The 19,713-nt window shown below is 38.5% G+C and overlaps 1 protein-coding gene across 1 annotated transcript; it reads left to right on the top strand.

Annotated features, from left to right (window-relative positions):
- Window positions 1–1,489: 1,489 nt before the first annotated feature.
- LOC148374497 (angiopoietin-related protein 1-like) lies at window positions 1,490–17,563 on the top strand. The gene is made up of 5 exons (XM_088355117.1): window positions 1,490–1,698; window positions 7,231–8,066; window positions 11,939–12,132; window positions 13,703–13,973; window positions 15,338–17,563. The coding sequence occupies exons 2-5, from the start codon at window positions 7,253–7,255 to the stop codon at window positions 15,526–15,528; spliced, it is 1,470 nt and encodes a 489-aa protein (XP_088211243.1). The 5' UTR covers window positions 1,490–1,698; window positions 7,231–7,252; the 3' UTR covers window positions 15,529–17,563.
- Window positions 17,564–19,713: the final 2,150 nt, after the last annotated feature.

The raw sequence follows: 19,713 nt of genomic DNA, 5'->3' as shown, positions 1-19,713 counted from the left end.
CCCACTTCTGGTAATTGAATTCCTTTACTCTGGAGAATAGTGGCCATTTTTTTCTTATTTTCTTGGCCAAACGAGTCACTAAATAATGGTTCATGTGAACTGTTCATTTAGATTTCATGTCAATTTTGGAATACAGTAATCTCTCGGTTTTCGCAGGGGGTGCAGTTCAAAAGGTCCCGCATGAGTTAAAACCTAAAAGTAGAAACTTGTATTTATACAGTGAAACCAAAGAACCAACTCAATTTACAGGAGCAAACATTTGTTTAACAAATGAAAGTACTGTACTCCAAAATGTATTTTTCTAATTATATTTTTACAAATAACTTCCCTGCTGTTCATTCTAAATTCTAAATAATCCTTCTCCTATATTGCACTATTGATTCAGAACACTGTACACTTTACTTCAGATGATATTTTGTGGACGCCATAAAAAAACAAACATGTTGTGTAAAAATGCTTTAACCTTAGCTTAGCATGTGGTGAAGTGCAACTTTATTGGCCTTAGAAAGCGTCTCACTCTGCCTTTTGTATGTCCCAAAACGTTTTGTTGCCATCATAGCTTTTAGAGAAACACGAAATTCTAACATATTTGCGTGACATAATGTAAAGCGGTTTTATGTACGTGCACAACTTGGACCATGACGTTATTGACTGTTTAGCCAATCAGAATGCAGAAAACAATGTAGGAAGAAATTCTGCAAAGTAGCGAAACTGCTAAAGGTAAACTTGTCGTGAATGTCGTCAGGGCATCTGTGACTGCTCGATTGGCGCCAACAGCCCTGAGAGCTGATTGGCCAATGGACTCTTTTTAAACCCCCGGCTTTCAAGAGATCCCTGTCAGATCGTTGCGAACTGTTGCTCCCAGCTCGGCAAGCTATCACGTACAGACTCTTTTCCTGCCCTGTTCTTCTCTGCCTGATACCTGTTGCCAACCTTTTCTCCGGACCTGACTCTGCCCCGTTCTGCCTTCCCGATAGCCGACCTGTTTTGCCTTGCTACCTGCCTGACTCCTGTTGCCGACCTTGTTTCCGAACTTGACACCGCCCTTGCTCTCTCGGATAACGACTTGTATTTCCTGCCAATCTTCGACCATCCTCGCTCGACACGAAAGTGCCACTTCCGCGTCTCCTGCTACCCTTGTTCGTCAACCATCGGATCGTGGTAGCGAGCCCTGCTCTCCCTCTTTATCAATTAAAACGGAGCAAACAAGCACTATTGGGTCCTGTGTCTGTTCCTGGTCTGTGACAAAACTGCAATACAGCAAGGGATTACCTTAAAGGTTTTAAATTTTTAAGAAGTCTTAGATCATCCAATGAATCTACTGATAAACAAAACAATCCGATTCAGTACATATTAGAATCCTCTTCTGTTGCAGTCCTTCTTTATGAGAAAATAAAGAGGAGTGGCTCCTGCTCTTCACGGATTTACATGACATCAGTGCAAGGAAGGCAGGGCCAAGCTCTGTTTTCCCCGTGACTACCAAGGAACCCAAAGCATCAACCTCCCTCGTTTTGCACATGGACCACCCTCCAGCGTTCCCCTACCGGTTTGCGCCACAGCTGTGAGTGGGCCTTCATTCTCAAGTCAAGACTGAGGAAGCGTGAGGAGATCATGGATGGGAGGACGAAGCAACACAGCTGAAGATACTGACCCGGACCCTTCAAACATCTTCTGCCGGACAGTTGACAAGCAAGACAGGTAAGGGTTCACGCGCAAATATATTGTGAGATAAATCGAAGTTATCCCGACATTCCTGAGCAATTTTGAAGTGGGGGAGCCTGTGAGGAATGTGTAGAAGGAACCACTTGATATTTATTTGGACATTCTTTATAAATGTCTGCTTGCAGACCTTCTTGTCATAAACAGTACAAAGCTCGTATGTCATCCCTCAGGCCCCAAACAGACCCTGATTAAATCCGTATGCGGTTGGGGGGAGCACTGTGGGATAATTGGCATCGTCAATAACCTCAAGACAGTTTGATGTGAAAAACAGACATTTCTGGGAAGTCATATTCCGTGCCATGTGTTTGCTGGAAACGACTCGGGTATATTCAACACCCATTCTCAATGGAGTCAACCGGTGGTCAGGAGAAGTGACCCCTTTAAAGCTTGCTGTGTTTATTCGTGTATTTATTTTATGGAGCGAAAAGTGGCCCCGTCCTGTCAAGGTTGGTCAAGCACCGATGAGATTCACAGTCCCCGACTGAGAATTCCATATATAAAGGGGTCCTGTCAGGTCTCAGCCCCCTTGGGAGATTCGCATAAGGGCTTGGAGACAAGCAGACGGGCCAATTGTCGCCAGGCCGATAACAAATGATTGCAGCAAGACATGAAAAAAACACCCAGCGGGTGAAGTCAACTGACTGACAGTGCCAAGGCGTTTTTGAGCTCTCACACGTAGCCTCCATTTTGCATAAAGTTGTCTTTTTCGTGCCCTCAGAGGGTTTGTAATGTCGTGTTTAGCATTCAGGACAGCTGAGGGGAATTGTTTAAAATTTACGTGTGGCCGCAAAGACGCTTTCCCTCTAAATTGTTGGGATTGAAACCACACGCAAAATCTCGACGTTCAAGAGCATATTTTTCCAGTGACGTCGACAAAAGTGTATTATTCTGCCATAGCAGCAGTTTGAGCTTCAGTAATGCTTTGGGATCTCTCCCATTAACTATTGCGCAGACTCATCAGAAACAGCGCACATCAAGAGGTGACCACAGGAATGATCCAACCCAACTGAATATTCTGTCTGTGTCTTGAGCTCATTTATTTCACCCTTTTGGCGTTTGTTATAACTTCTCGCTGGACTTGTTTGGACAAGCTCCACTGAGAAGTAGGTCTGGGAGCGTTTTTTTCCCATTCCTTTATGCTCTTATGACTGTGGGTTGTGATAACCCAAACTGGATAGTACAGCTAGCATTGCACTGGGTTCGCATCCATTGATTGTAATGAAATACAATGCTGTTCAAAATAATAGCAGTGGAATGTGAATAATCAGAATATTCCTTGTTTTTTGTATATTTTTTTATCGTTACATGCCAAACAAATTTTAAAAGGGACGCTCTGAAGGCTTTGCAAGTGGACAAACGGGGTGTGTTCCAAAGAATAGCAGGGTGGCAACCAATCTCTGAGTTCATCATTTTTATTTTTTTGGGGGGGACACATACCTGTCAACCTGTACGTTTTTGCCACACAAAGTACGTTGATAATGCATTTTAAGACGTGTACGACGTACAAGAAAATCTGTACAGAAAAACGCAAATTTGTCAATTATGGGTACCATCCGGTATACACCGACCATCACAAAACGGCAAATCAATCAAGTCAAACGAGTTCGCCGCGTTACCCTCTATCTCGGTATCGTTTTTTTTTTTTTTCGTTGCAAACGAAGCGAGAGGTTTGATGCTACTGTGCGCATGCGTCTGCAGCCTCGGATTTCATGTGGTAGTTATGTAGTGAAAGGAAGTCTGTCTCTTTTTAGAGAACCGGCTTTTTCGGCTCAACTCATTAAAGAGAGACGGCTCTCAAACGGCTCACTTGCTTTGATGCATTATATTACAAATTATTATGTTGTATAAAGAAGTTATGAAAACAAGGAAGTATAAAAGGAGAAAATGAAAAAGGACAGGTTTGTGGTTATCACAATACTACCAACAATAATTTAATACAGAAAATGAATTAATAATTGTAATAAGAAAATGTATTATTCTACTTAATTATATTCGCATGTAAAATCTTTTTTGCAGGATATGTAAGAGATGTCTATGAAAGAAGCTAATAGGTGCAAATCTTGGTCTTTATTTAAGACGAACAAGTTATGAGGAAGTTTAAAATTACTTGGGGGGAATTCAATTACACAACATAAAAAGTATAGATGAGGGACAATGTTGTGTCTATAGAAAACCTGCTTCAGCTTCCCCATCCCCACCTCGTGAGGATCTGGATTTTATAAGAAAAGACTTTGTTTGCTGGTAAAGTTTGCCACCCCAAGTAACTCCCAGGCACTGTTGGCTTCTTGCTTGACACCCTTCCAAGCCTAACCCAGCTAGGCACAAACAGGCAGCATGTTTTTGTTTTTTGTGGGGAATAGTATGAAAAAAAAATCATACCCAAAGGGACACTGTGTCATATTTCACAAGCTAAATGACATAACTGAAAACCACAAAGGAGAATGCAAATTACAGAGACTCAAAGTGGCCAAACCACACCCTTTATCTACTTTTTTGCCCAGCCTTTCACAAAGTTTTTGTTTTTGGGGGTACCCGTAGCAGCAAGATGGTGGACAGCTCCCTTAAGGGGAGGCTCACGTTATGCAAACTAAATGCAAATTTCTCAACTATTGAGTATTTTAAAAAGGCACGTTTATATGATATTTCATGATTGTTTGCTTATGATTTAAATCAATATTGTCTTTTTTAAATGAATCAAGTTCTTTGTTTTTTACCAAAAGAAGGCACCCAATAATATACCCTGTTCCAATAAGCAGTGTGATGTGCCGTTCTTTCTCTTTAACTAGTATGATTACAAAAAATAACCTTTTAAAGTGTAAATAAAGTTCTTCTCCTGCTCTTGGGGTCATAAAATAAAATAAATCGTTACGATAATTTGATATTTTAAAAATAATTGACTCAGAGATATATAACCGGTTAGAGTTACCATAGTCGTATGAGGAGAATACATTTTTAGGCTAATAAATGATTGTTTTTTTTTATTTAATGAACTAAAATGTTCAAAAATAATAAAATGAATGATTAGTATTGTTTGAACGTTTTATTCTAGATTCTAAAGTTGATGGTAAGATGTCAAGTATGCTACTTCATGTACTCTGGAGGTACACGAACCCCTATTTGAGGACAACTGTTTAAGCTCACCTTTGGTTGTACAGACAGCAGACTGGATGGAAAATCAGCTCAGAGCTGGCAAGCCAAGAGCCCTACTTCTCCAGCCAAGCCTGCTTATTAAAGGAGGGAAACATCTTTTACTTTCACATAGTTGAACGTCACCCGCTTCTTCTCCATTTGATAGCTTGTCAAAACCAATAAGAACCAAAGAACACGCGCGCTACTGCCAAGAACTGGCTAAATAACGCAACCCTCATAAATCCGTCATTACTCCTCCCCCTGCTGCTTCTGAAACCCATCAATTTCCTGTATTCCCCACACAAATTCAATTTTTTTTAAATAAATACTTGGGAAGAAGGAATATCTCCAATTGGAAAACCTCTGACTAGGGCAATAAATATATTCCTGTCTGTCTGTGGATTCTCGAGAGACAGTTTAGTTTTCCGTCAGCGCACTAATTCTCATTAAAAAGCGGTCCAGGTAAGCCGAGGTTCGCGACAAATTGAAAACAGATCTCGGCAATTGCACACACCCGGCCGGACACCTGATACTGATGTGGCAAAAGCCTGGAATTAAACAGAACCCGCAAGTAAAAGGACTGAAATGATGATTCCTAATCATTTTTCAAGCCTAGAAATCAACCACACAAAGTTATTTTTCCAAGTCTCTTTTTCTATCACTAAACAAAATATTGCGCCGTAATGAGCTACGGTTTGACTTTTAATAAAACTGCCTTCGCTTTTATTATTGCGAATACATTTTTTTTTTATAAAACTGTAATATGAAGCAATCCACTGCAAACAGTCAAGTCATGTTTATTTGTATAGCCCTTAATCACAAGGAGTCTCAAAGGGCTGCACAGACCACAAACTTTTGCAAACTACAAACTATTATTACACCATCCCCTGATCTATAACCTATATGAGGGCAAGGAAAAACTCAAAAACCTCATCATGCAAACCTTAAAAAGTAAGTATGCTAAAACAAAACAGACACAAACAGTTTAAGAGGAAAATAACTCAAAATACATGCATTTCATGAGATGAGATGATGAGATAACTCAAAATAAAAAAAATACAGAAACAAGATTGGAAAATAAAAATAAACAAAATTGAACATAAAATTTATTCTAAAAAGTGAAATTATCATTGTAGTTAATCTATTTTTTTGTTCTCATCTGATCTGATCTCATCTCATCTCATTAGCTGCACCGCTTATCCTCACTAGGGTCGCGGGGGTGCTGGAGCTCATCCAAGCAATCATCAGGCAGTGGGCAGGGGACACCCTGAACTGGTTGCCAGCCAATCGCAGGGCACACAGGGACAGACAACTCACTCGCTCATTCACACCTAGGGACAATTTGGACCGGCCAATCCACCTGAAATGCATGTCTTTGGAATGTGGGAGGAAACCGGAGTGCCCGGAGGAAACCCACGCAAGCACGGGGAGAACATACAAACTCCGCACAGGAAGAGGTTCCCAAGACCTTAGAACTGTGCCTGCACACGCGCTAACCACTGCGCCGCCGTGCTGCCCTCTCATCTGATCGTGCTTATAAAACCAAATTGACTCATTTTCTAAAACTTTTCTTTAAACAACTCGGCACTTTCCAAAGATTACTCATTATACTCCACAAACATTCCGATGATCTTGGTCATTAAAAATAAAAGATTTATAATTTGATATCATCCTGACGTTGTTCAAAAATCAATTTTTCTTATTTCACTATATTTTCTGAATTAATTTTTAGGTAAATATAATATTGTATATATAATAGTAAACATAATAAACTAGGAAAATTTCTGATAGTGGGGATGGCAACCTACGGTAATTTTGCTCATTGTGTTGCTTTTTCAAACTACAAAAAAATGCAATAAAAATTCAAACATTGGAAATAAAATATTCTCAAAATTAGAAAAAAATATCTGATTTCTGCCTTTCGTAATTTAAATAAGTTTGATCATAATATGTATTAATGTTTCCCGTTTTTTATGAGAAGAAAAACTTTAAAATATAGTAAAAATCAAAAGTTTGTTTCTCCTATTGTTTTTTTCATCGTAAAATAGGAACACATATTTTTTTCTTTTAAAGGAAAATGTAATAAAGGGTAACACAAAAAATAACAATAAAGAAGGTGCATATATAAGGTTTTATGTTTTTGTTTTTGTTTTTTTAATGAGATGGATTTGGGAAGCGCCCAACTGTTCAGGAATACAATATATCAAGTCCTTTCAAACTCAAGTCAGCTCAAATATGTACAGGAATTTTACAGCAACCACAGTCCATGGGCCTCACTAACGCAATATTGGAAACATATGAACAACTGCATGGAATATTTCTTAATAAAGCAATAAAATCTCCAAGCGAAATGTTCTTTAATGTTCTTTATTTTCGCAGACATCGTTGTTTATGGTGATAAATGATGCGCAGAAGAATGGGACCTGGAATGTGGAGCTTCACTTTATTTGGTCTGTCCCTCTGGAGCTTCAGCGAAGCCCTCATCAAAAACCCACTTCTTTCTCGGGCACGAAGAGCTACAGAAGCCAATGGAGAAAACCCTCGGTGCTCCTACACCTTCTTAGTTCCCGAACAGAAGATCACTGGCCCAATCTGCGCAGCCAAAGGTCCCGTCCCTGATAAAGACCGGGTGACTCGCCTCGATGTGGCCGCGGTGCGGGACGTTCTGTCCAAGCAGAGGCGGGAGATGGACACTCTGAAACTGGTAGTAGATGTGGACGGTAACCTGGTGAATGAAATGAAACTGCTGAGAAAAGAGAGCAGGAACATGAACTCCAGGGTGACCCAGCTCTACATGCAACTGCTGCACGAAATCATCAGAAAAAGGGATAACTCTTTGGAACTGGCTCAGTTGGAGACACGTATCCTGAACGCCACCGCTGAATCACTGCGGCTGTCTTCCCGTTACAAGGAACTGGAGGCCAAATATGCCGCCCTCTCAGCCATGGTTAACAACCAGTCCGTGGTGATAGGAGCTCTGGAAGAAAGTTGTATGAAGATGCAGGATCGCAGACAAGAGCCTCCACCTCTTGGGCCGCCCATGGTGCACGTGGTGCCGGAGAACATTCCCGTTAATGTCCCGCGTATCACCAATGAAATTCGAGGGGATAACAGTGGAAGCTTTGCTCGCGAAAGGGGCTCGCGCTCTGGGCCATTACCGACGGGTGGCACTCTTGAGGTTCAGAAACCCCCCCAGACAAACTTCAGTGCTGAAGGTAAGTGAGTTTACCCCCCCAAAAATGATAGTGTTGAAAACCAAGAGGGGTGTTTATTTGTCCGATATAAAAATCCTTACTCAGGATTCTGATATGATGCCGGCGTCGACAATCAGTGTTCAACTTCTGGGATTCAGACCGAGTACTTAGACAAAGAAAACAGGGCTGAAGAGAGCAGTTCATTAGAGGATTTTTATTATAATATTACAAAATAAAAAAATAAACAGAATATTCTGGGCTTGTAATCTAATTAAAGTCATCCCTAAAACAAGCAAGCATCAAGAAAATGGCTCACCACTATCTTATAGGAAAGGGGCGTGGATTGACAGAATCCAAATTAGCTGTAAATGTAAATTTACTGAGATGGGATTTTCCCGTATGGGAGTCACAAGAAACCCTAGTTAAGACTGGACCTGGCTGGGTTTTGAATGTTGTGTGATAAGCTTAGGGTAGACTAATCAGATCACCACTTAAAAACATTGCTGGTAAAGTACTCTGAAAGTAATGAAATAATACATTAAAACATCAAGTGAAAATAAGAAGTGAATACTTCGTGTGGATGAATATAAGGTGCATTTATAACAACTAAATCAATAATGTGACGATCAAAGTCATAATGAAATTATTAAATAAAAGAGTAATAATACTGGAAAACCCATGCAATCTACATTTCCAATTACATATATTGATAATCCAACAACGAAAAAGTTCATTTACAAATGTAAATCAGTCGATATTAATAATGTGTTTGTACTAGTAGTTTTTGTAAAAAAATTGTAATTGGTCGGAATGTAACAATAATGGAAATATTTTTATATCAAAAAAGCCACAGCATATCATAATCAGGAAAATATTCAAATAGATTCGTGAGACTTTTTTGTGTTAAGTCTTGAAACTTAAAACAGTGAGTTTGTATTATTTTTTGTAAGTTTCTGTACCCTATCGTGCATGGTTTAGAAACATTTTTGCCTCAAAGTATTTAGATTTTTTTTTCAAGCCACACCATTCTTTTTAAAACAAAATTAAACAAAACCACTACACCTGTTCCTCGGCGCATTTTATTTCAATTGTTGATAAAATCTATGAACTACTAGTGATATCGCCAAAGCCTGTGTCCCATATAAACAAATATAACACTTAAAATGTGTCTCTTCCGCAGTTACTTACGATTGTTGAGGCTCATTTTCACCGTCATTATTGTCGTAAATAATGCTTTCGAAACAAGGTGCGAGCAGAGTTCTTATGTAAAAAGGTCACAAAATACTGCAAAGGAGAAGGGTTTGGGTGTATTTAGGGAAGCGTGCAGAGATCCGCCCACCTCTAACGATCACCAAATTAAATTGCTTTGGAATGCTTGGCTGGCGTTTTCAGTTGTTTGCATGTGGGTTTTTATTATGAAGTGTGTCAACACTTACCATAGATTGTTTAATGAGCTTCCATATAAAGGATTCCTCAGAGACAGACAGCCAAAGCGGGATCTGTTGTAGTTGAAACTTGCCCTGTATGTCCTAGTTCAAATGATTACCTTTCTGTGTAGCTTCCGGTTTCGTTTACACTAATAATGAAATTTTACAGGGAAGATTTCCATGGCCTTTATTTTATCTCTGAGACAGACGTATTCATGAAAAGAGCCATATCTGTCTCGTGAGCCATACGTTCCTTTCTGCTCTTGTCAGGAACTGGAACAAGATCAGGACCCAAATGCATTGACGTTTTCTCGCACGAGCCTTTATTTTACGGGAAATGGGGAGTCAAGCACGTTAGGCAGCGGTCTGGCGTGGAAAGACAGGAAGCCAGAGACCGACGAGATCAATTCCAATTGCCCGAGCAGATATCGGACAGATGGCGTCGATACTGGACAGGACGGGACAGACAGGACTGATAATGAAACAGAATATTGAAATTAAACAGGACAAACTAGACTGGAACGAAAACTGGAGAGAATAATAAACGGGACAAAAATAGACGGGAACAAAACAGGAAAGCGATATTAAACAGGACAAAATAAATGGGAATAATACCGGACAGGAAATACCAACAGGAAAACAGGACCGAGTCATCACCCCTTGCTTGTGGGGCAGAAGTTCGTTGACGGACTGACAAAAGAAAAGTGAGAGCACTGAGCTTAAAAAGACAGAACACCAATAAGTAAATAAGTTTTGCTTTAATATTCTGAAAGCTTTTGCATGAATTTGAATTTCTGAACGTCTCATTGGGATATTGGAATCCATTAAGAACAAATTGGTTTCAATGTTTGTTTACAAGGCTTTCAAAACACAGTTTTTATCAGTACTTAATAAATAAATAAAGAATTGCTGCATGTAGATGTTGTTGGAGGTCAATTTTCCCTTAACTGGATAAAAGTGCTGACGTAGGAAAAACGCACACATAAGTACTTATTTTCAAATATAAAGGCTGACTCTTATTGGACATCCATTTCTATGAATGTATTCATTCATTTTTAAAGTGTTCACTACTTTGCAGCTCAACCATAACAAAATTATACACACTCACTTTGTGTTCAGCTTCAGGTGGTCTTGTGGCCCCATTTATAAAGGTTAAAGATCTGCAAATTCAGCTGCAGTTCTATTCCTCGCCCAACAGAAAGACTAATGGCTGTGTGCAAACAAAAATAGCGTCATGTCTGAACTGAGTCAAAGCAAAGCGAAGGAAAACCTAACCAGTTGAATTTTGCTCATCAACAGAAATTCCTCACACGTTTAGTTCACCCCCACCCAAGAATAATATAGTGTGTAAGGTTTCTGCGAAGCTGGATATGGAAATGATCTTTTTGGTGACTGTTCCATTGCATCGCAGACGAGAATCAAACACAGACTGCCATGTCTTAAACCACTAAGTGCTTTGGGGGTGCCAGATATAGTGCTTAATATTTCATAAACGTGAATAGATTCCACAGACTCTTTAGGTTGTTATTGAATCGTTTGTTAGAAAGGGTTTACCATACATTGTGTAACACAGGTGCTTGTTACTGAAAATCCAGAGCTATCTACATTAAGTTGATGAAAAGCATGCATACGGTAAACAATAGTTAGGAAGGAATGGTGCTTACTAAAAAGAAGTAATTTTATTCGCTTATTCTATCCCTGACATGCAGTAGCATTTTTGACAACAGACAGACGAACCAAAGGCAACTTTTTTGCGATAGATGTTTTTTTCTAAGGAAAGAACCAAAAAAGGTCTTACCTCATCCAATGTTGAAGCTACAGTTTTGAATGAAAATTTAATCTCTTATTTATCCTAAGTAATTTTAATTGAAAGATAATCCAAATAATAAAGTTTGTAGGATTACCTTTTGTGATAAGGAGCTATGCATATAAACCAATTATACCCCGCCTAATTTACAGAAGCCCAAGATCCGTTCTTTATTATGTTTATCCAGCAGAGTAGTTTAGCATTTCACTTTGTTGTAGTGAACCAGTAAGTGTAAACCTTCCACGAGGCATTTAAGATAGCCCAACATCATTTTACCACCGTGGGGATTTATTTAAATTATTTTCCCTAAATTGTGGTCATTTTCACTATAGCTGACATAAGATGGACAATACCCATGCCGAAAAACTGTAATGATTCCCCGGTAACCCACTGGGCGATAGTTGATCCCACACTAGCTGCATGCCAGGCCAACAGGGTTAATTTTAATCACAGCAGTGAATTTAACTCGATAAATGTATTGACCCCCATTTTCTGCCATGTCAAAGATGTACTTGGTAGAACTAACACGGAATAAGTTACCATGCATGGATGGGTGGATGGATGGATGATGGATGGACGGACAGACGGACGGACGGAAAGAAGGACGACAGATGGATGAATGTACATTATTTTATTTTGTTTTTACATGTGTACTAAAGGTCCATTCCGAGACTGCTTGGAGGCTCAAGAAGCTGGTCATGTCACCAGCGGCATGTATCTGATCAAGCCTGACGAATCAGAAAAGTCCATGCAGGTCTGGTGTGAGCAGGATATGGACACCGGAGGCTGGACTGTGATCCTGAGCAGGAAAGACGGCTCTGTTAACTTCTTCAGGAACTGGGAAAATTACAAGGTGATTGCCCTGACACTTGTCAGTTTCCTCAACCTTAGACTGCTTCAGCCAGAGATAACAATGTTGCCTTTGTGGGACTTGAAGGAACCTTGTGGGAGACTACTTCCTATATTTTGGAATCCTTTGTTTTTGTTGTAAAAATATAGCGCTACGTCAGCAGTGTTTTTCATCCCAAGCGTTTTAGTTTGAGATTTCCATCCTGAAACATTATCTGGCCCACTGGAAAGTTACTGTATGTTCCACAGCTTAATCTGTAGGGGTTTCTTTTCCAAAACCGCTACTACTTGCGGTGCCTTCCTGGACTGACGCCTGGTTGGTTTTAGCACATACCATTACATATAGGCCTTTTCTTTAGAGATCTGTAAGGATTTGGTGGAGTAAAGAAAGCACTGATGCAATCCTTGGGTTGGCTGTTTGTGTTCTATTCAGTGTCAAGGGGGAGTCAAATAGCTTTCTCTTTGACATTCATTATTCTATATACTCTCCCCCAAAAGTCACAACCAAGACACATATGTTTAAACACAAATAAAAAAGACCCAAGAAGGGCTCCTCCTAATCATTTATCAAAAACTAGCTCACTTCACTGATTCACAGTCACAAACCTCAACTATTAGGTGACGTGTTATGAAGGCACTCGGCCAGGCTGCCAGATTTTTCAAGCCAGTTTTCCTGTGAGCAACAGTGATTGTTGAGGTCCATGCGCTTTTAGATGATTGTTGTAATACAAAACTAATTGCTCACAGCTTTTGTATTCTAAAGTAATTGACTGGAGTCCATTTTTCTGTGTTATAGCCAGAAAAGATGCTGACAGTGTATCCACAATTGATTGGCCATGAGACAATTTGTCTATGAACTAAAAATTGACAACGCAAACATATAGATTGAGCATATAAAAAATGTATCACTATGATTCACATATTACTCATACCACTTTTTATTTGTACAGATCTTTTGGGTAAAAGACATATTTGTTAGGAGGAAAAAAAAACTATATATATATATATATATATATATATATATATATATATATATATATATATATATATATATATATATATATATATATTCATATAAGAGTAATTTAGCTAAAAACGACATTGTAGAGATGACTGACTGACTGAATTTTTGCTGCAAAGTATTGAAAAAAATGGGATCAGCAGGTTTGCTCCAAAAGGTGTTTCATACACTATACAGATCTTTCTAAAGATGAAGAATAGATATTCACCATTGTAAAAAGTAACACAAACCAAACAAAACTAAACATATGGATCCTTGTGAGCAGTAAAAAGGGAAAAAAATCAAAGTGACCCTTGTAGTCTTCAAACTTTCTGTATGTGCTCCCTAGGTTGGGTTGGGCTCTGGAGGACCAAAATCTTGATCTAACTATCTGAGTCAAGTCCTCGACAAATTACACGAGGCATATTTAACTCAGCATTCAAACACTGTCTGAGCCTTAGCTAAGTAACCATCCGGCTCAATTTGGGATGTTTTTTGCCCAAAGGTTCAGAACATAAATAATTATGTTCTTTTATCCTTATGAAACCTTAATTTTGTTCTGCCTGTCTCACAGAGCGGGTTTGGCAACACAGACGGGGAATACTGGCTCGGTCTGGAAGGCATTTACAAGCTAGGACGTCAGGGGGACTACAAGCTACAAGTGGAGCTTGAAGACTGGATGGACAAGAAGGTGTACGCTCAGTACAGTAGCTTCCACCTTGAGCCTGAGAGTGAGGGCTACCGTCTGAGGTTGGGCACCTATCGAGGCAATGCTGGCGACTCCCTCAGCAGCCACAACGGCAAACAGTTCACTACTCTGGATCGAGACAAGGATGCATTCTCAGGTGTGCAAAACACTACTCAGTTCAACTTATTCTGTTTGGTAACTTGGAGCTATACGCTCCCGAAAAATGATCTTTTAAATTACTGGAAAATATGAGTTGAGGATATGCATTGTAGAGCAAAGAGGCTCTACATGACATGTATCTTTGGATTAAGATATCAACGTATGCCAATAAAATGTAATATTAGCTTCGAAAAGTGAATATGATATACATTTCACAGCTATCGAGTAAGCCTTGGAGACTGCCTATTCCCCACCTTCATGAGCCGTGTTTCAATCAATGTAAAATAAAGACTATATGATTATAACTCAATGTAATTTAAACTATGTACACTAACGTTGTAATTAATGACAATAAATACACATGTATTCTATAAACCATATAACTATATTATTATTAGTAGTAGTAGTAGTAGTAGGAGCAGTAACAATCGTAGCAGGAGTAGTAGTAGTAGTAGTAGTAGTGGTATTATAAATTGACCAATTGGGACCTACAATGATTCTGTGGTAATTTCTTGTTTTTCATATTTATTAAATAAATGAGAGTGTATCCTTCACGTGTGCCACAATTTAGACTTACTTTTTCTCGTCGAAGTTAGTACCAGCTCTTTGAGTAGTTTAGAGTTTAGTAGACACTCAGAATATGGGGAAAAGACATCTATGGTTTTTAAACGTGCAAGAAGTACAGGGGAGCGAGCCTTCAGATAAGATATTCCAACTCGTTCTAAAGGCCCTTAGTCTTTTCTTTTGATCAAATCATTAGGTTACAAAAGTAGATCTACCCTAAGGGTTCTGAATTCAAATAATAGCAACATGATTGGCCTATACTATCAAGGTCAAGTCAAATTCGTTTTTGATAATAGTCTTTAATCACAATAAGTCTCAAAGGGCTATACAGACTAAAGGTAACTATTACCCACTAAACACTTCTACTAAGGTTGCAGATCGAATCTCAGAGGGAAAAGCATTCCACAGCACCGAATCCCAAAAGTAGAACTCTCTTGAATTTGCGAATTTCTTCTTGGCTCTCGAAATCACTTGTAGACCAACATTTTCTGAGCGAAGGGGACAACATAATGTAAACAGTTCAAAGAGTGTGCATTTATAGCCAAAATAACAAACTGGCATCAAATGCAATCTCCTTTGCAGGTGCCCACTAGTCTAAGAAGAATTAACATCAATTTAAACAACAGCTTTTACACTGTTGCTGGTATAGAATAAAAGATTTTTTAAAAATGAAAACAAATTTAGCCACATTTTCTGACAACCGGGTCCATGATTATTTCGAGCTGTGGAAAGAAACTCAATAAAAAGGTTTACTTTAATACAATACTGCACATTTATCAACCCACCTCCCCATTGCAGGAAACTGTGCCCATTTCCACAAAGGAGGCTGGTGGTACAACGCCTGCGGTCAAGCCAATCTCAATGGCGTGTGGTACAGCGGCGGTGTCTACAGGAGCAAATTCCAGGATGGGATCTTCTGGGCAGACTACGGCGGGGGCTTCTACTCTATGAAGTCCGTCCGCCTGATGATCCGGCCCATCGATGCATAATGAACCACTGAAATGTGCGGGTCCACATAACAAACTTGAACTTTAGTTGAAAGTGTGGTGTTAAAGGTCACCATTGACAGGAGGGATAAACAAGATCAACCATCTAGTGTTTAGGCATTCCTCCTTTTACAGATTGAACTGTTCTGTTTATATGTACATGTTATCACTAAAGGAACTTAATTCAAAAGACCAGGGATGTATTTATGAGATGTATCTTTATTTTAACCACAAATTATATACAGTATATGAAAATTAAGAACTGCAGGTGCAGTTGTTCTGCAATTAGATTGTGACATATTTTTAATAGTTGTACAACCTTTCCCTAATTCTTGCTAAATCCATGCAGGAGCTTTAAGGATTAAAATCTTAATGCAGCTCTTCCTACCTCAACATCAAAATAAACATCTGTAGGCAATACTCATCTTTGGTATTTGATTCGTGCCACATTTCCTGGAAACTGGAAAATTGATCTTTTACTTTGGTTTGACTCATTCCCTTCCAAAATCAAGGCCCGTTATTGTCTGCTAACACTTATCATAACCTTCTAGCAGAAACTGTAATTTATGTGTTAAATTAACTTATAGGAACAGTAAAAATGGCCCGGTGTCCTGAGGGAAAGGATGTGTAGCAGTCATTTTGTTTGAGTTCTCACATATGGACATGTGTTGCTTGTTTGACTCATTCACTCTTTGTTTTTGGTAAGATTCCTGGAGGAGCAATAAAGGAACAGCCTGTTGTTTTGCTGAGTTTCAAGACTTATAGGCACTTAGACAAACAACAAGAAACACATTTCACTCGACCAGATATGAAGTAAAATAAGAGCAGGGGGGTTCACTGGGATGGCATTGGTCCAAATTTCCATATTATCCCCCCCCCCACACACACACACACACTTTTAAACGCAAACATTTACGTTCTTTCCACATAAAACCGCTTGGACTGTATGCGTTCTACCATGAACTGTGTAATCGGTCAACGTAGCAGTAAGATAAAGAACTTGATTATCATATCGAGCGATAAAACACACGTGAGACAAACAAGCATATTGTGAAAAGGGCTATTGTGGCTGAGTAAATTGAAAGCTATGCTGGATTACAGATTTGGCACTGTGTGATAGTTTGTGGATTAGTAATTGGATCCATGTTTCATTAAGCCTTCAAAAGAAATCCACACGCTTTTTTTATGCCTGTGGCCATTTCGCCAACCAATCACCGCTCATCTGTTTCCCAAAACTAAACCGTGATTGGCCACTCAATTAGAACTGAACTAATTTGATGTAATTTTCAGTCAGAGGGAATCAGCAAATTGGCCACCCCTTAAGAAAGATGAAAATAATTTTGATTTTTCTGCTTCCGTCATTTTTCTTCTCAAACAAAGCAATAATCAGAATGCCATTTGTATTATTCATAGTCATTGACAACATAAAGTGACCGTCTGATGAATGGGTGAAACTGGGATAATGACAATAAGTGGTGAAAGAAATTACTATGAAATTAACAACAAAACAATTACAGTAATGTGTTCTATTCTTTGTTGAGATTGCATGCACATTCCGAGTTTATCTCGAGAACGTGAACCGTTGCAGATGAATGTTCATATTAAATCTAGTGGAAAAAACAGATTGTCTTCGTGGAAAGAAATTTCTCATACCAAATCTTCTGGAACATTCTGTGCAAGACTATTGAAATGTGGAAGGATTATTTTCAAACTCTCATGGTTGTGTGAACCTTAATGAAGGAAGAGAGATAGATTTCACAATAACATCCATCAGAGTGCTATCACATTTTTGTGGAAAACAGTTTGTCAGTGTGTTTGACTCATAACCACAATCATTCATGATATTTTCTAAAAAATCATCACACCATTGTTTGCTTGTGTTTCCCAGACATTGAGATGTTTACTCTTTTGTGGCATTTCAGTTCTAAAACATTCATACTTCTTAAGTTTGGTTTGTTTGAGAGAGTTATTGTCTTGCTGGAAATCACAGTTTCTCTTCAAAATGATATGTGTTTGAATTTGCTTAATGCAATGCAATGAAAAGAGATTTTTGGTTAACAGAGTCCTAAAATTCACACTACATCAAACATTGATAGTTTTTTTTGTTTTGTTTAATTTGCGGGCACTCTGAATTGTTAAGTCAGTATTAAAGGTAAGATTTAGTGCCTTGAAGCTTTACATTTTGACACTGAGATTGAAGCTCGTTAGACTAAAAAGTAAAGGATGGTGTAAAACTTTTACTCAGGCATTAAAGATTTAACTGTAATCAAGGCTACTAATGAGTTGGTCACTTTGAGTCTGCGTAATTTTAATATTAGATTTGTCCTTATTGTCATTGAAGTTATCGTAGTGAGCATTGTTTGCCACAAGATTATATTTGGCTTTTAAGCAATAGTTTTCGGTTGCACTATACATTACAGCGACATCTACGGCTCAAATAACACAACTACCCCCTGGAGAGTTAATTAAAGTTTAATTCAAAGCTTATGCTCATGAGTTAAAGTGACATTTAATTCGGACATCACAAATTCAAACGCCTTAACATGATCAGTTTCCTAAAACTCTAGGTCCTGTTTTTTGTTTCATGTAACACTGTGGCATCAAAAAAATGTGGAATCTTTTAGGGGTGTGATTGCTGTTTTACAAATTTGCTCAACAGCATGAGATTGTTTTAAGCGCTGCAGCTAAAGGTCTCTCATTCAGTATTCAGGCTCCCTCGTGCTTACATAGACATTCAAGGACCTTTCAAGTCAAACGCAACAGTCATCGGGCCACATTCGTGAGAGGTGTTTTCCTGGGATGTCTGCCTTTCCTAAATTCCAATACTCCACCTCCAGACATGTACGATTTAACCATTCAGCATCACAAACTCACATCTGATAGTATGTGAAGCTGTTTCACTAAAAATAAGCACCATGACTAATTCATATCTGTAGTGAAGCAGTTAAACCTCCTATGAAGGTCTGTTACATGTGCCCTTTCGGTTTAAAGTTGAACAGACAGTTGTTTAAAATGGATAATCATCTGAAAGGTTCTGGGAAAGCTCAGTCTGTCACAGACTGATGTAGTTTCCACTCTGAGTTTGTTCAAGGGATTTTCCGTGTTCCCATAAAACACGGCGGTGAGTGCTGAGATTGTGAAAATTAGACTCATTTCAGATGGTTGTGTTTAATTTTAGGAATATGTTAACCAAGCAACGAATACAAATAATGGAAAACTGGAGACATGAGAAGCTGCTACTTGAGCTTCAGCTCTACAATAGCAAGCACATAATGAACGTGTTATCCACATACCGACTATTATTACTTGACAAGGTATGCTAATTAATTGTAATTCAATAAACGATCACTGTTCTAATCACTGTAAAGCAGGCTTCAAAAAATGTTCAATAGCCTCCATGATTGAATAATCCTCTCCAAAGTTTTGATAAAACCCTATTAGGATGAATTCACAGAAAGTGTATTTTGGGAGTTTACCACGAAGAACCAAACTCAGTTTTGTGGAAACGTTTCTCCTCAATAAAGTTCAAAACTTATACACCAATAAAAGAAATAGTTTCAAAGCTGGACAATGAAGAAACAGTGAGGGTTGTAGATTAATTTAAGATACCCTGATATTTAAACCATGTTTAAAATGTATCATTGTTTTTATAATTGGGCAAGAAAAAAAAATCAATGGAATGCAACTTTGTGAAGTAAAATATAACATTCCTACAAGAGGATATGGTGCCAAAAAAACTAAGTGTATGAGATATTTATACAATACATTAAATTGTAAAACACTCGAGAGAGTATTCAGTAAAAACAAAACGCAAAAGAAAGTGAGAGAGAAAGAGAGGGGGTGGGCTCGTGGGCGAAACCGATATAATGCTACCATCTAGCGGTTTGTTGATTCCAACTATTTTTGTTGTACTTTTTCCTTAATCCAACAGTTTTTAATCTTTTGATTCGTTTCTATTGCACAAAAATGTGAAACAAATATTATCAGATTACTCAACTAATTGTTTATCAATAAACAATCGAGGATCAAATCGTTTCTCTTTGAGATGTAAATTGCTTCAGCATTGCGAATCAATAATACAAAGTGGATATTTTCATTACCGTCGTACAGATTTCGAGCGGGGAAAAAAACTCGAAATTCACGAACTGTCATTAGGATTTTTCAATAAAGTTTTGGACCCAAAAAAAG

Source organism: Urocampus carinirostris, chromosome 1 (genome assembly GCF_059441175.1).
Source record: "Urocampus carinirostris isolate Australia breed hairy pipefish chromosome 1, RoL_Ucar_1.0, whole genome shotgun sequence".
In the NCBI taxonomy this organism is placed as follows: Eukaryota; Metazoa; Chordata; class Actinopteri; order Syngnathiformes; family Syngnathidae; genus Urocampus; species Urocampus carinirostris.
Note: the sequence above shows the minus strand (reverse complement) of the source record. Positions and strands in the feature narration are given on the sequence as shown.

Coding starts and splice junctions, on each gene's coding strand:
- LOC148374497 (XM_088355117.1), top strand. CDS start 7,253: ATGATGCGCAGAAGAATGGGACCTGGAATGTGGAGCTTCACTTTATTT. Junction 8,067..11,938: donor GACAAACTTCAGTGCTGAAG/GTAAGTGAGTTT, acceptor TGTGTACTAAAG/GTCCATTCCGAGACTGCTTG. Junction 13,974..15,337: donor AGACAAGGATGCATTCTCAG/GTGTGCAAAACA, acceptor TCCCCATTGCAG/GAAACTGTGCCCATTTCCAC.